The sequence below is a fragment of the Pteronotus mesoamericanus genome, unplaced genomic scaffold, assembly GCF_021234165.1.
Source record: "Pteronotus mesoamericanus isolate MK-2021 breed Mesoamerican mustached bat unplaced genomic scaffold, CSHL_Meso_final contig_73, whole genome shotgun sequence".
Classification (NCBI taxonomy): Eukaryota; Metazoa; Chordata; class Mammalia; order Chiroptera; family Mormoopidae; genus Pteronotus; species Pteronotus mesoamericanus.
Window position 1 is genome coordinate 32,962,049 of NW_026555245.1, and position 16,978 is coordinate 32,979,026.

Below are 16,978 nucleotides of genomic sequence, written 5' to 3' on the forward strand. Positions count from 1 at the left end.
TATATATATATATATATACAACTCAAAGACTAGCTTTTTTCAACATTCAGAAAATGAAATTAATTTTTTCCATCTTGCTTTTTGTCAAGTTATGACCATGATATATTAAAATATATTCTGAGATGCCTCAGCTGGTGATAACAGATGATACATAAGAAAAGATTTCCCTGCATGAACACATTGGGGACACACTGGGTTAAATATAGTAAAATGAGTTTCTTTGGTTCAGGGCTTCTAAGAAACTAAGTAATGTGCTTAGGGAATTTCCATGAACAGGGAATAATATGTGGTATTTTCAACACTTTTAATTTTAGGTCCCTTTTTCAGGGACTGTCTTGTAGGGCTCCTGCTTTGTCTTGTTCGTCACTGAATTTCTGGTACTTAGTATGGAACCTGACACTAGGAGACACTCAAAAACATTGTGGAATAAAAGAATGAATTTGCTGGTCACCTGATGACCTGCCAGTTTTCTGTTAGCCCTTTGCAGAACTGTAGAAGAATAGGGCATGACTATCCTACCTCTGTTGCTATTTTCTGTTGCTATGTGCTGCTGATGGTTCTAGCTTGCACCAGCTCAAGTGGCTCCATATTTCTTTTTGATCAGGCAAGTGCAGAGTGACACTGGGAGACATTCCTTTCTTGCCTGGTCTACTCTCTCCATCCTACCCTCTTCCCCCAACAATCTTGGAGGTTCCTCCCCAGCTTCCTCGGGGAGCATACAGAGGTTACTGCATCTGCCAAAAACTAGATCAATGCCCGAGCATGTGGAATGAGTCACTTCTTAGCAGAATAAGAGGGAGGCTGCCTGAGCTGTGTGTGGGTCAGAAGGCTGCTGCAGAGCATTGCAGACCAAACAAAAAGCAGTCCTTTTGCTTGCACTTTATTTGACCTCTGGATAAACAAAGACTTTCTATTTCTAGAAATCCCATTGTTTTAACTGCTTTGAGTTTCTTTTGTAAACTTAAATATCCATGGCTTTATGCAAGGCCTTTAGAGGTCTGTGAGCCCAGTCTGGACATTCTTTGTTCCTTTTCTATATAGTCCCCTTACATGTTTTGTTCTTGTAAGTCACAAATTCTTAACTATCTGAAATTCACTCTTTTCTTTAACAATGTATAACATTAAAAACAACTAGAAGGTTGTAGTGTGAATAGAATACAATTTGCAGAGAACTTGATAAATGTAGCCTCTTTTGGGAAGGAATTGAGGGCATGTGATTCTTCTTTCTCATTCAGCTGGCTATGTGGTAGGTGTCTTGAGATATTGAAAAACATCATAAAAATAAACAGTCTTTGTTTTTAAAGAGATTTGGAATAGAGGAAGAAAAAGAATATTTACAAAATACTGTGTTCCAGGCTGTACATCTATTTGTCTTTATCTATAACCATACCTATATCTCTTCACAACAATATTATGAGGTAAGTGTTGTTTCCTCTGTTTTGCAAATAGAATAACTAAGGATCATAGAAGTTAGGGAACTTCTGACATTCATTTATTGAAATTAAATTCGCCCAAAGATAAGATAATATGTTGAAATGCTGAGAAATTGGCTACCTTTTGAGGTTATTTTACTAAAACTAAATTTCTTCAGTGATAGGGTGATAATGTATAATATTGAAAAGGTATTTGTGAAAAAACAGAGAATTCTAAAGAGTATCTGAATATGCTGGTGAGTTTAAAATACCTGCTGTCCCTTGTCTTCCCTTTTGACCTTGGGCTACTCATTATACTTCTCAAAGGCTTCATTTCTTATAAAGTGGGGATGGTGGCATCTTCTTTGCCTATATTAACAAGTTTTGAGTAAAGGAATAAGTAGTATAATTTAGGTGAAAGTGAAACTCTTCAGTGCCATGTGAATATAAGGTACTGTTGTCACAAATGGAGCACTAAATAAGAATGCCAGTGATGTGTTTGGGGTACATGCAACATACCTTCAATTTTTTTAATGTAGGTTTTGGGACAGCTTCCAATGAGTTTAGGCTCTATTTCAAGCACAGGAAAAAGTAGTCCATTTTTAAATGATCTGTGATTCAACCATTGTTTTCAAAACACAGGGTAGGGGGAAATATAAATAACCATTTACCAGACACTCACTATATGCAGTATTTGATGCAAATAAAGGATATTGAAAAGTGGGAAGGCAAGATTTTTGCCCTAAGAGGGGCTTAAAGAACATAAACAAATATTTATTTCCACTATTTGTATCTGTCCTACTTATCCCAGACAGTTATTTTGCTAGAAAGAAATCCAGATTTTGATATAATAAAGTCATCCTTGGAACATTAGAATTTCCTTTTGTAATGTAACACAATTGCTCAAATTTAGAGAGATTTGGCAATATCAGCCCAGGATTTAAAATCAGAAATGAAAACTTGAAAATCCATTTTTTTTAATATATCAAAATTCATATATTTTTTAAAGATCAGATATCTTATGAGCTGGCTAGTGACCAGCTTTTTTAGCATATTTTATTTTGAGCAAAGTAAAAATTCTGATGCCCAAATATTGGTGTTCGCATTTCAAAGACCTAAAAAAAGATTTTCCTGCAACACCAATTCAGAAGAACCTATGTACCCCAATATTCACAGCATTATTTACAATAGCCAAGTGCTGGAAACAATCTAAGTGCCCATCAGTCAATAAATGGATAAAAAGAACTGTGATACATTTACACAATGGAATAGCAGTCAACAGAAAGAAAGAAGGAACTCCTACCCTTCAGGACAGCATAGATGGAACTGGAGAGCATTATGCTAAGTGAAATAAGCCAGGCAGTGAAAGACAAATACCGTAAGATCTCACCTTTAAGTGTAACCTAATCAACAAAACAAACAAGTGAGCAAAATAGAGCCAGAGACATGGAAATAAAGAACTGACAGTGAGGAGAAGGGATGGGGGAGAAGGATATGGGGGTGGGGGGTAGGAAAGGGAAGGGTCAAGTCAAGGAACCATATGTAAAAGGCCCATGGACAAAGACAACGAGGTTGGGGAGGATTGAATGTGGGAGGTGGGTAGGACAAAGGAGAGTAATGGTGTTGGGGGGTGGGGGGAATGGGGACAACCATAATTGAACAACAATAAAAAAAAAGATTGTCATTTTGCTGGGTGGGGGTTGGTATGTAAGGCAGTGCTTTTAGAGGAGATGATCAGTAATTTTGTATCAAACTGTGTGCTTTTAAGACTTTGCTTTGTTCTCTCTAGTGGATGACACTGTGGTTGCTATTCCCTATGGAAGCAGACATGTTCGCCTTTTCTTAAAAGGACCTGATCACTTGTGTAAGTAAACTCAGTTGTTTTCCTGTGGAAATTGGGAATTTTGGGCATTATTATTTATTTACTTTTTGTTCCCAGAATAGATTAAAATACAGAAGTACAAATCTTTCCACTCCATCATAATATGATATTTTGAATGCTTCTGTTTATCTTTTGGTTGCTTGATGAGATAGCAAAAAAACTCTGTGGTAATTATCTCTAACCACAGTCATCCTGAAAAACACAAAATAGATGCTCCCTGTAGATTGTTCATGAGTTAAGCACATGTTTATGCTTTTGTGAATGTTATTTCTCACTTCTTCTCTTCCAATCAATTTCAGTCTTTTTCTTGCCTCACCTCTCATTTTTTTTCTTCTTCCTTCCAAACTTTCCTCCCTCTCCTTCCTTCTTTCTTTTATTCTTCCTACTTTCATGTTTCATTACTTTATCAATTCAGAGGAACATATAGAAACACCAAACAACATTAACCCTGTGGCAGTTAAAGAAAACCATTTTGGTATGGTTAAGCATCCCACATATTAAAGACAGTATAAAGTCCTAATTCCTTGAAGATAGCTATTGGATTCGGGATCACTAAAGGGGCGCTCATAACCCAAAGATCAAATGGTAGCATGACTCCACCAGAGTCTGTAGAAAAACTGACCTTCAGGCATGCCCACCCAGCAGTACACAGCCACATCTTTTTAAAAAGTACCATTTATTGCTGCTTTGGCATAGACCTGTAAATTATAAACAAAAAAATTATGGGCTGTGAACCAGAGTAGCGGTAAGAGAGGATATGCTGGTATTTTCTTCAAAATTCAGTTTCCCTGAAAGATTTCACTGAATGATCCCTTGAGCATTTCTCTGATTATTCCCCTGAGCATTTCTGTGATTGTTCCTGGGTTCCTACAAAACCATCTATCATCTTTTGCTCTTTTCTTTCCTCCCACACATGCCTAAGAAACCAATTTAGGTAGCAAGCACTATCTTTTGGCAATTGGAGTATGGCTGAAATCATTCCAGAAAGGCAAACAAGATGAAGACAAATTAGAGCCTGGGAAAGTTCAGATAGCCTACCATAGTCTTCTTAAAATAAAAATAGATACATTTTATGGGAGAGGTGGGGTTTGAAGGGTCATGAGAAGTAAAAGAATAAGTAAGGTACAGTTCAAGCAAAGCCAAAAGATGCTAATAAGACACCTTATATGGATCCAAGTTTTTTCCTGGCCCTGAACAACCCCCAAAATATAGTATTCACATGTCAAAGGATGATACATGTGTGTACACTCTTACTACTTAAATGATTTGTTTTTCCCCTTGAGAATTGGACCAAGGTAATTGCCGCACTCATAAACAGGGACAGGCTAAATGAAACATCAGACCAAGACTGTCACCAGGTTGAGGACTAACTCCTCATTGGAGAAGAAAGAACCTAAAAGAATATAGATAGATATAAGAGGAGAAATCATTCTCTAAATCTATTAGCCTCGCAGATTTCCTAATTAGGAGATCACTAAGAAGTTGGCAAGTTGGCCTTCTTTGGTTTAATGGTCCCGAGGATTTGTAAAATTGCAAATGATATTCATAGATGATGAAAAACAAAATAGAATCTGCTTTTTTCCCCCAGCAGGCATACTGCTCAGAACATATGTATAACTAAGGAAGTTTTTGTTTTGTTTTTGTATTTGGAGTATACTTCAAAATAAATGTGTGAGTAAACGATGCCTTGTTTCTCTTTGCAACCCTTTTGCCCTTCATTCCTTGCATCTGGCCCAATGTGGGATGAACCCTAAATATTTTGGGCCAAACTGGAACAAGACTACACAGTCTGGTCCAGCTCATCTTTAATCAGAAGCACCTTGAGAAGGACACCTGGGAGGCCTGGGGATAAAATTGAATCACATGCTTAGGTTAGGCTTGGATCTCCAAGATTTTTCCAAAACTAAGTTAATTTATATTCTGGAGATATCTCCACAAACTCATGTAAATACGTGTAAGGCAGCCAGAGGAATGAAGCTTAAAAGAAAGAGAATCAGTGCGATTACTTTCCTCTGATGACAACGACTGTGGTTCGCGCACTCAGGCATTTCCTCTGCGCACCTTATGCTCTCCTGTGAGGACTCCCTGCTCTGGGACAGGGGAAGGAAGCCTGACCTACTCCCACAGAAGGGCTACACAGACTTCACCTGAGGGTCATGGACATTTATTTGGACACCAATATTTCCACCTGTTGGTGTTCCTTGTAGTATAGAACTTGATTTAGACAACATCTTGAATAATTTATAATTTAAAATACAAATACTTTAGGCACTTTAGTACCTCCAGGGACCTTAAAATTATCCCTAACCACAGAACCCAAGTCTGTAAAACATATAAGAGGGGAGTCAGTCTGACCGAATGTAGGATAGAAGACCTAGGGCTTCACCCAGTCTCCCCATCTTCCTTCTTAAGACCCCTGCCAAAACCGAGGGCTCCTGTTAGTTTTAGCCTATCTATCTTCCTTTATGCAGTGGCCAATTATTCTAAACTACCTCTCAATCACATGAGAATTTCACCTGCTATGAAATATACATCATAATAAGCATCTTCCCCTAGCAAATTAGCATCTTTTGCTTGATTTCCTACAACAAAAGATGCTTGACAGTATTTGTCATTGGCCAATTCAGATTGGAATGTTCCAAGAATCAGAAGTTCCTTCTGTATTCAGCACTTATGAAATAGTATATGCGCACACAATACTAAATGAACTACCAAAAATGATTTTAAAAAGAAAGAAAATGAAAAAGGACAGTTAATTCGTTCCCTGTCCATAAGTCATTATAGTTTCTTCATTTTGAACAATAGTACACATGCAACAAGTAACCAGAAAGTATAAATAAATACAAGGCAATGAATAAATGCAAAGTCACACAGGTACTGAGGGAATTCAGACATCACCCTGGATCTGACAGAGCACAAAGAAAAGTATAGGGTATTCTAGGCCAACGGCAATAAGGACTGACATCAATAAGATATGTATGGGAGATGGTGTAGTCAAAGGAATAGGATTGTAATCATGTGGTCCAGGGAATCAAAGGTGTTTTGACAGAGAACCTTGAACGTTTGGATAATAAGTTCTAAAATTATTTCGTTTGCAGCATAAACTCCTATGTAATCTAAAGTGCCTATATATTTTGTTTACATCACAATTTTAATTGTGTCAGCCATGTAAAGAATGATTCTTCCCCCCTTACTTACATAGTTCTAGATTCTGTTCCACGGAAAGTACTTGCATGTGGTCTGTTGTGGCCCTGGGAGCATCTTTCTCTTCTCTTCATGTGTTTGATTTTGTAGATCTGGAAACCAAAACCCTCCAGGGAGCTAAAGGGGAAAACAGTCTCAGCTCTACAGGCATCTTTCTTGTGGACAATTCTAGTGTGGACTTCCAGAAATTGCCAGACAAAGAGGTCCTGAAAATGGCTGGACCACTCTCAGCAGATTTCATTGTTAAGGTGAGCCCATTTAGTTACCTTGTTTTCAAGCCACCTCCAAATGGGTGGTATTTATAATCTCCTTACGAGAGAGACTTTAAGTTTTGACATAGATTTGGAAAGCCTATTATCCAAGAAATGTTTAATTTAAGGGTGTTGAGCTACATCCTGGACTTTACAGGAACACATGACTTTTTTTAAGGTCCTAGGAAAATCCTAATCATGTGTGTATTTAATTTAATAAAAGCACCCCAACCACAAAGCCAACAAATCATTAGTTGGGGGATATAAAACTTTTTTTCAAACAAGTTTGGATGCAGTCACTGACTCATATAAGGTGTCCTCAGTCAAAGAGAAAGACAAACTAATGATCCATAGACTTGGTCATGCTTCCTTCCAATTCAAGTTCTGTTTTCTCTTGTACTGGCAACAAGACGAAGTTGTTTCCTTCTATCAGAGCTTCCCTTACTCTTCAAGGTAATGTAAAACACATTGCTGGAAGCAATGTACATATTCTGTAGGAAAAAAATGTACACACTATAAGAACATTTGGGAATCACAATAAAATAAAACATATTTTTTCCTTCAGTAGGTCAGAAGGACCTGAAGGATTTCAGCTGTAAAGCTGTAAAACTTGTAATGTGTCCAGGACTCCATAAATTTTTCATCATGGGACCTGAAGCCAGAGGACATTTGATTTAAGCTAAGGCTTGATGACCCCATGGCAGCTGGAAGTAAGAATGCATACAGGAAAATGTGATAGGCAGTGAGGTTGGATGGGAGAAGGGTTCCAGAGTACTGTTCTGTCTCCATCTGCATGGTAGTTTTTTTTAATCCAGTCCACCTGCCAGCCACATGAACATGAGCAAGAAGCTATAAACCATCAGAGATAGCTCACAATAGAAATGATGCTGTAGTTAGTTAAGTAATTTCAGTTAAACAAACAAATACAGGCATACCTCAGAGATATTGCAGTTTTGGATCCAGACCACCGCAATAAAGTAAGAATCGCAATAAAGCGGGTTGTAATCCTTTGGCTGATGGAGGGTCTTGCCTTTAATTTGAAAAAAAAAAAAACCACAACACCTGTGAAGTAAAATAAAGCAAAGCACAATAAAATGTGGTATGCCTACACAGTAAAAAAAACCAAGAGGTGTCTTTATGTTTTGAAGCCCTTACTATAGTGTTGAATAAACCATTTATACTAATTTCCCTAGTGCCCTAGGGACCTTGCAAGGGTTAATACATGTATTGACAATATAACATTGAATTCAAGTAATATTATTCACATTTGAATAGATCACTGCATTGCTGAATGCATTTCATATATCCAGCTGCCTTCTACACATCACCACTTGGATGTCCCACAGACACAATGAGCTCAGCATGTCCAAAACTGGGCCTGTCTATCCCCAAACACCTACTTTATTTTCTTTATTTCTTATCTTGTGGAATAATGCACTGTTTACCCAGCCGAGTCAGAAAACTTGCGTTCACACCCATTTCCCCATCTCCTATACATCACTCATTAGACATTAAACTTTGTCAGTTCTACCTCTATGACATCTTTTAAAATTATTCTTTCTTCTCTATCTTTAGTCACCTGAACTAATATCATCAGCTCTGAGTTAGTTTTCCAGCCTCTGATCCATTGCCCATGTTGCCTTCAAAGTAAGTTTACTAAAACCAGAACTCCTTTCTTCATAATGCTGCATTGCACGTCATCTCCACCCATTGGCTTGGGGTTAAAGTGCAGATGCATAGCTTAGTATGTATTACCCTCAACAATCTGGGTTTTGTCTACCCTTCCAACCCCACCTTTGACTTTTCCTATCCTGTTTCAACCAACTGAATGGCTCACAGATCCCCCAGCATCTCACAATCCTGTGGCTAATGGCCCTTGCATAATGCTGTGCTCTTGGTCTGCAATGCTCTTCTCTTCTCCCATTCACTTCACTAACTTATAATTATTCTTCAGGATTTTATCCATCCAGAAGCATTCTGCGACTCAACTCGACATTCCTGTTTAGATTACATCTTCCTACTGTATGTCCCTTGGGAACAGGGACAGAATCATATTTGTCTTCATATCTTCATAAGAAACCACAATGAATACTACCAAATTTAGATGAGTGACAGGCTTTAGCCACATGGCAATTGCTGAAGCGGGACAGATGCTGACATCTTCATCTCAGTCTTCATCTTACCTGCGAGGAAACTGAGCTTTAGGGAAGTTAGGGTAATTGAGTAACAGAACCAAGCTCATCCTGATGACAAACAAGGACCAAAACCACATCTGTTTCTGGCTCAGAACTCTTTTCACTATTCTCTGTTGCTTCTAAGACTATTCTTTTCTTCTACATATAATAGACATATTTTTTAAAAAATGAACTTTAAAGAAGGTTCTGACACTTTCAGATGCCTGCCACCTATAAATATTTTCATTCAGAAACAAGCTATCATTTTAGTGATTTTTTTTCATTAGGTGTCCTGTTTGGTGAGCTAGCTTCAGATTGCAACTGAGAGAAAAATCAAGGTTTCATTAGAAAATATCAGGATCATATAAATTTAAAGTTATTCTAAAATTGATTATATAGTTTTTAAATTCAGTTTATTCACTCCTGAAAATGAGTCTGTGACTCAACCCAACATTCCTGTTTACATTACATCTTCCTACTGTGTGTGTCCCTTCAGGGCAGGGACAGAATCATATTTGCTTTCATATCTTCATAAGGAAACACTAACAAGTGTTAAAAGAGTTTATTCACTCTTGAAAATGAGTCAGATCATTTAATAAGATATAGAGAAAAAGGATAAAATTACCTTTTTTCCAGTGATTCATAATGAAGCAACTTTTTCTTCCCTAATTTTCCCCAGGAAATAACTGAAAATAAAAGATCACCTTTTGATTTTTTATTGTCTTTTATAATTTAGGTGCTTAAAAATTATACACATAGTTTGTAATTCATTTTCAGTATCATTCAAAGTGTAGACTCTTTTGCATAATATATTAATGTAGGCAATGACTTCCTTTTTGAATGAGATACATAGGAATCAAAATGAAAATGGTTAGTTGTCAACATCCTCATGAAATTTTAGTGCCAAAATACAATTTTTGTTTAAAAGAAAAAAAAAATTTTGCATGAAAGGAAAATTTTTTCACAGTGAGAATCATTATATATTGCCGTTGGTTCCAAAGCTATGTTTTGAAATCTCCTTTAAAGATTGAAACCAGACTAAATTATTATCTTGCTTCCTAGGGAAGCATGTCTTCCAAAAATTTAAACTTTGTGCATTGGCTATACAAACATTTTTGGCAATGCTAGCATAGAGTGGTACAAATGATAAGCTCTCTGGGGTTTGGTATATTTTCCTGCTTACTGTCTATGTAACCTCTAGTAAGTTGTTTTACCTCATTGAACCTGTGTAGTCATTTGAAAAAATGGTAGTAAAATACCCCCCCCCAATAGCTTTTGTGAGGAATTGAGTCAGATAGTGTGTAAGAGGTCTGTCCAGAAAAAGTCCAGCCATTGTTAATATAGTAAGAATTGTTCACGCAACATCAATGTAACCTAGTAGCCAAGGAGAGTGGACTGGAATTCGCATGAACAATAACTTCACTGTACTAGTCAGTGGAGGTGGTAGATGCCATTGAGTGAGCATGTGTACTGTGTAGCCGCTGCATTCAAAATGACTGAGCAAGTAGAGCAACAAGTCTGCATCAAATTTAGCATGAAGCTTAAACATTCCTCCATGGAAACTATCCAATGATTCTGAATGCTGCAGCTGTGGGCAACTGGTGATTGGCAGCTTCATCATGACAACGTGCTCACTCATACATCACATCTCCTGCAGAGTTTTTGGTGAAACATCAACTCACCCAGGTGACTCAGCCCCGCTACAGCCCAGATTTGGTGCCTTGTGATTTCTGGCATTTTAAAATACCTTTACAGTTCCTTGAGGATTCACTATCACTATCAACCACAGAACAGCCTCAAATTTAATATAGTAGACTGAGACATTTAATAAATAGATTCACCTGTTTTCCAGTTTATTCCCTGTTGAGCACGCATATTGATGGATTTCTACCATTTTCAAGCACAACCTAGTCATGACGCCCCGGGCTGCCCTGAGGCCAGTGTGACCAAGTTGAATACCGTTGTGGGTCCAGCTCAGAGGCTCTCGGGAGCGGGTCAGCCCTCAGCTCCTTTGTGTCCTCCTCAGGCCAGAGCAGCAACTCAACTGCAGCCAAGGGGGAGTGGGAGGACCTCTGGGTACCAGCCCCCTGCCCTCCTTTCTGGGGTGGGGGGGAAATTTCCACATAAGGAAGAGAAAGGAACCTAGCTGAGGAAGATTCCAAAGTTCACAACTAACCCTTTTCCCAAATGAGAAGAAAAAGGTATGGCATGTGGTAGTGCTTCACCTGGTAGGGCCTTTTTGTTCTTGCCATCTTTTGTATGTATGAAATTTCTCTTTAATTCCTTTGATTTTACGTGGACTTCAAGGTAAGCAGTAACCCACACACACACTCCTGCTGCCCTGCAGTTCTATTATGACAGTGCAATCAAACGCCATGGAAAGTGGCCGCTCTTTGTCTCCTTTAATTTCAGTGTGAGAAGTCGTTAAATTGAATTAGAAACACTGAATCATTTTAATTGCAGGAAGAAAAGCTTGGTTCGAAACATCCTTTTTGCTTATTAATTTAAGGAGATCAAAATTACATATGCCAGGTGTGTTTAGCTCCTTTACACAAAATTCTAATCCATCAAACTGAAGCTTTCATTCTAGAACCTGATATTTAAGTATTTAGGGTTTATGAAGCTTCGGAGCCGATGATGGCAATGGTCCCCGCATCCCAGAATTAATGAAACCTGAGAAAGGGAACATAGTGACTCCTCTGTGTAAACAATAATTAAGCCATCAAAGTTAGACATTAGGTCAGCCTCTTCTTTTTATTTTTAAACATTTTTTTCTTCTTTAAAATGAAAAATTAAGAACATACTGAGAAGAGAGGTACAAGGATACTGCTAAAGAGAAATGCCTGTATCTTCGCAACACCGACAGAGGTTGCTTGGCAGCATGAGGAGAACGGCAGCTTCAGAGCTCGGCACACCTGAATTCAAACCCCAGCTCTGTTTTTCCCTCACTGCGTAGCTTTGACCAAGAAAGACACTTAGCCCCTCTGAGCCTCATTCCTCCCATCGTAATGCATATGTGGAAAATAATACAGAGTAATTTTAAGATTAGATTTAATATAAATAAAATGTACCCTGAACAAAGTAGGAATGTGTTTAGTGCTGATTACTGGGGTAGGTGTAGCTGTTATTAAAGGAAGAAGATGATGACAGAGAAGGGAGAAGCAGGAATGTTATCGGTGGGAACATAATACCAATCTGGGGGGTAGGACCGATTTCCTGTTTCTTCAGAGTTCCTGTTATCCTCTGTATCCTAAGAGTTTAATCCAGTTATCCATCTCTTTCCTAATCTGGACATACAGTCTCAGCATTTACTGTCACTTTACATCACTTTCATTGAATTCACTAAGAACAATATTCTGTCTAAGCTGCTTGGTTGTATCTTTTTCCTTCAACATGTTCAGTTATCCTCTCTCTTGACACCTGATCTCCTTGTCACTCACGAGGTGCTTTTATCGGTAACTAACAGGGAGCTGAAAAAAAGACTTGTTCCATCTTTGTGCCTAATCTTTAACCAGACCAAAAGATAAGCCCAAACACTATACGAATATTCTGGAACAAGTTTTCTCCCAGTACTCTGATGTTATGTCCTGCTCATTTTGATCCCCCCTCCAACTTCCTAGGACTTAGTTTAATTTTTAGCATCCCAAAAGGGACCCCTGCTAAACAATTCATCTTTCAGGATCCAAACAAATTTTCTGGCCTTTTTATTTTTCATGGAGCTTGTGTTCAAATGAGAACCTTCTTCTAATAGCTTTCCAGCATGATAACCACGCATCCCTAGAGAGCTATACACTTTTGTAAGCTTAAGGAAAGAGGAAAAAAAAAAAAAGGTTTCCAAAGAATGTGATTAATACTCTATCCCTAAGCAAGCAATTAGATATCCTGTATCTGACACACTGGACTGAAAAACATTAATCTGTAGGCCATGCTCCCCTTTTGTGAAAGACATTGTATTGCTTCAGCTGTTTTTGCTTTATAGTAGGCAATTGTATCACTGTTTATTCTAATTAGGAAAGACCTGGATGCACCATGGGTCAGAACCCCAGCATAATGAGATATCCTATATCTTTTCTTTTTTCTTTCTCCTTCCTAGCTTTTCCAGATTTTCTGAGGAATATTTCCATATTCTCATTGAAAAACTTCAAACACCAATCTAGGGGTTAGTATCTATTTCTGGTTTTTTCAGTGTTCTGTTTTCCTGTACATCCTAGGTTTTTAATCCAGTTGTTAAATTCAGTAACAGAAAAATAAGGCTATCTTTAAAAAAAAAAAAATGAAGGCCAAATCTATCCCTTTATCCTGATAAAAGGGAGTTGGGACAGTGGGAAGGCTTGAAAACATTAATAGATTCAGCTGATGACACTCCTCTCATTCCTGTAACAGAGCTGGAGTAAGAGGTGGTCCTCTCAACTGTCCATGGACCTTCCTTTAGTACAATAAATAGTTCAGGCAAAGTCCAACTCTCTAAATGGTGTATTACATGTCAATCTGTCTTCATGAAATCAAGGCATTCTTCCTGTTGGGTACTTTTTTCTTCTTCCAGTTTGAGTATGTTCTCTCAGCGCTGTACTTTTAAGAACCATTAAAGAATTATTGTCTCACATCCTCTCTAAAAAAACAAACAAACAAAGGAGTTATAATTTCCATAAGCACATGTTTTATTTGATGTATTTTATTTCATACTGTAAGTTGGTGTTTTTCAAAGTTTGGTTCTTGGACTATCTACATTTGAATTGCCTGGATCTCTGGGCTCGAACCCAGGAATTTGCATTTTAGCAAGATTCTAGTTGGTAACTTCACACATTAAATATATAAATCATCAGGTTGTCAGGAAACTCCATGTAAGTCTCTGAGTGAGAAGAGCTACTTAATTCTTTAATGCTTATTTTTCTGAACCAAAGACAGTATCTTTCTTTTTTTGCAGCATATAGCATTTGAAACTTTCTTAGAACGAGTTGTCTGTTTCTGATCCTACATTTTAAAATCCACATAATTTTACTTGCTATACCAGAGAGGTTGGAAATAAAAGAGGATGGAGGACTAAGTGGTTTGGGATAAGGTTGTACTTGAATCACAACAGAACCGGGAAGGTGATGATGGCGACGGTGTATGCAACAAGCTTTCGCTGGTGAAATGGTAAGATGGGTGACGCGGCTATTGCCACCTCTCTCCCAAAGCCATCCTTCACACAGCCGAAGACTATCAGTGCTGCCACACTTTCTTGTTCAAAGTTGCTATTTTGCGGTTGTCTCCTACAGATCCGCAACTCGGGTCCTGCTAACAGCACAGTCCAGTTCATCTTCTATCAGCCTATCATCCACCGCTGGAGGGAGACGGATTTCTTTCCTTGCTCAGCAACCTGTGGAGGAGGTAATGATGTTGTTCACTTAGCCTAGGAACTGCTGGCTTCTATGAGGGAAGCCTTGGCTATTATGAGTAGAGTCACTTCCACATAGAAGGAATTTAGTGCTGTGGTGGATCAGATTCTTCTGAATGGGGCTGAATCCTGAAGCTCTTCTATCAGGCAGATAGCTCAGTCTAGATGCACCATAAATATTTTCTGTCTATGGAGTCCCATTAGAGGAAGCAGTCTTTACTCCTTTCCTTGATTTCATGGGAGGACAGGAAAAGAAATATTATAGCTTGACAATAGCATGGTCTGGAATAAACTACTCACCTGGTTGAAGTGAACTTACTTGTTCAGGAATCAAGTGAAGAGTGTGTGGCCTATCATATAGCATGATGGGTCCGAAAAGGATCAGAGATTAATTTAATTAAAGGAATTACTTTATTATCAGGTGGAAAAAATTATTCTATTGTAGACTTAGGCTCAGTTATGTTTCAGCTCTTGACCTCATCGTCCAGGCAGTAAAAAGAATGCCATTTGCCTTATTTGTTCATAAAAACACATCTCTTTTGAGAAGTCAGCGAATGAATTTCTGCCTCTGCTGCATCACATCTGTAATATGAACAGCATGTTGTGCCACTGGACGAAGTCCCCCCACCCTCAATTTCTGCTCTTCGTAATTATAAAGGTTACATAATAATTTCTTTGCATTATTTCATAATTTATTTAGCCATTGCCCTATAGAAGATAATTTAGTTCATTTAAAATTCTCTATTATAATGTAATAAATAACTTAATACCTAAGTATTTTTCTCCTTTGAAATTATTTCCTTGAAATAAACTGTTACCGGTGAGTTTCAGAATTTTTGTGGCTATAGGCATATATTACCAAAGTTTTTTCCAGAAAGGTAATAAGCAGTGTACAAATATTTTAGTTTTATTTCTAACTGAGCCAGTATTTGTAGATTATCATTTTTTAAAGTTTTGGTAATTTAATGGATATAAAATTGTATGTATATTCCTTTAAAAATGAGCACACCAAATACATTCTGGCTCCAGCATGATGGAAGCCTGGTTGGTTTTATGTAACTCATCCATAAAGGTATCACTAGAATATATTTTGACAAGAGAAAAGAAGGATGGTACCTCAAAATGAAGACAAATGATTAACCATTAATTTTTATAAAACAGTTAAGAACACATAACTCCTCTTTGGCTATGCAGTCTCCATCCACATAATGTGTACAAACCGCTGAACATGAGGTTCCTTACAGCAATGCTAGATTTTAACTTAAAAGCAATTCATCAAAAATAGATCAAGTGCCTTTAACCTGATTATTAAATAACTATTCTCTCAACATCTTAAGCATTTCAATAAAATAGTGTTTCCAGTTGCTCCATATGCCCTGAATTGAGAATTACTTTATTTAAAAGTGAACTGCCAATTGTATTTGTTTCATGGGAATATGTTATTTTGATTCATCTGTTAATGACTACCATAGGAAATGGTTTCAAAGAAAGAAATCAGAGAAAATATATTTTTCTTCTTTCCTTTTTAAATAAAAGCCATGTTTTGAGAGAAGTACTGATTCAATAACAGGCCCACTACGCCAGTTTCACATACAGCTGCTGTTGGAGTATATTTTCAGTAACCTTGACAATGACTTGCTATATAATAGGACAATTAATGTTAGATTCATACACATCCCTTCCCCATGGGCCTTATTTGATTCACATCTAAGAGAAGAAGTAGAACCACCAGTGGTTTTTAAATGTTTTGAGCTATCAAACCCTTTCTTCAAAACAAAACAAAACGAGTCTTACTTGGGAGCCCAGATAAAAGGAATACGTATTGTTCAGAATGAAAATGTACAGGATATGGAAACCAGCCTTCATGGATCACAGTTTAAAAATTACTTAAGAAATGATCTCTAAATTCCCTTTTATGTTTCTAGTTCCAGATTCAACTGGTTGACCATTTTGCTAAGTGTAAAGAATTGCTATTCCAAATACCTTGTGAAACTTTAGAAAACACAATTATCTGGCCATATTGGTCATTTATTTAATATTCTAAACTTTAATTTTATATACTCTAAAATAGCTACAATGCAACATTTTATGCTGACAAATTATGATTTCTAAATATCACAATCTCAAATTTATAATTTACTCAGTGCTTGTGCTCACATTTTACTACATGACAAATTCTGTTCTTGAGCACAAATTATTTTATGGAAAATTAGAAAATGATTAGCTTATCGTAAACTTATCGGCTGTTGAATATAACATAATTAGAAACTAAAGATATATTTATTTGTATAAAATATCATGTTGCTTTTTGATTTTCTTATAAAGCAAAAAATTAAATGCAACATGTGTTTTCACCCATTAACTTTTTGTGCTTTTCATCTTTACAGTAAAATTGTTAAAAGGTCTTTTTTTAGGTCTTTAGTGAACATTTAAATTTTGTGGGTGGTCTGAGAAAACAGCCTCAAGCCAGTAAACCTGGTTTACAAACCTCCACCTGATTTCCTAAAATATTTTGCAAGACTTTTAAATACTCTAAATCTGCCTTTCTAACATGTATTTAGCAACAACAGTGTTCAACCACCTGCTACAGAGCATATATTTTGGTGTTAGTTAGGGTTAGAATGATACAAAAAATTTAATTAAAAAATATCTTCTATGTACAATTATTTTTCACCCCA

The 16,978-nt window shown here is 37.2% G+C and overlaps 1 protein-coding gene across 1 annotated transcript in view; it reads left to right on the forward strand.

The window, feature by feature from the left end:
- ADAMTSL1 (ADAMTS like 1) overlaps positions 1–16,978 on the forward strand; it is an 890,629-nt gene that overhangs the window by 632,972 nt on the left and 240,679 nt on the right. Inside the window, exons 7-9 of the mRNA XM_054583189.1 lie at positions 3,202–3,276; positions 6,589–6,746; positions 14,182–14,293. Coding sequence (XP_054439164.1) covers positions 3,202–3,276; positions 6,589–6,746; positions 14,182–14,293 — 345 coding nt within the window. The remainder of the gene's footprint in view (positions 1–3,201; positions 3,277–6,588; positions 6,747–14,181; positions 14,294–16,978) is intronic.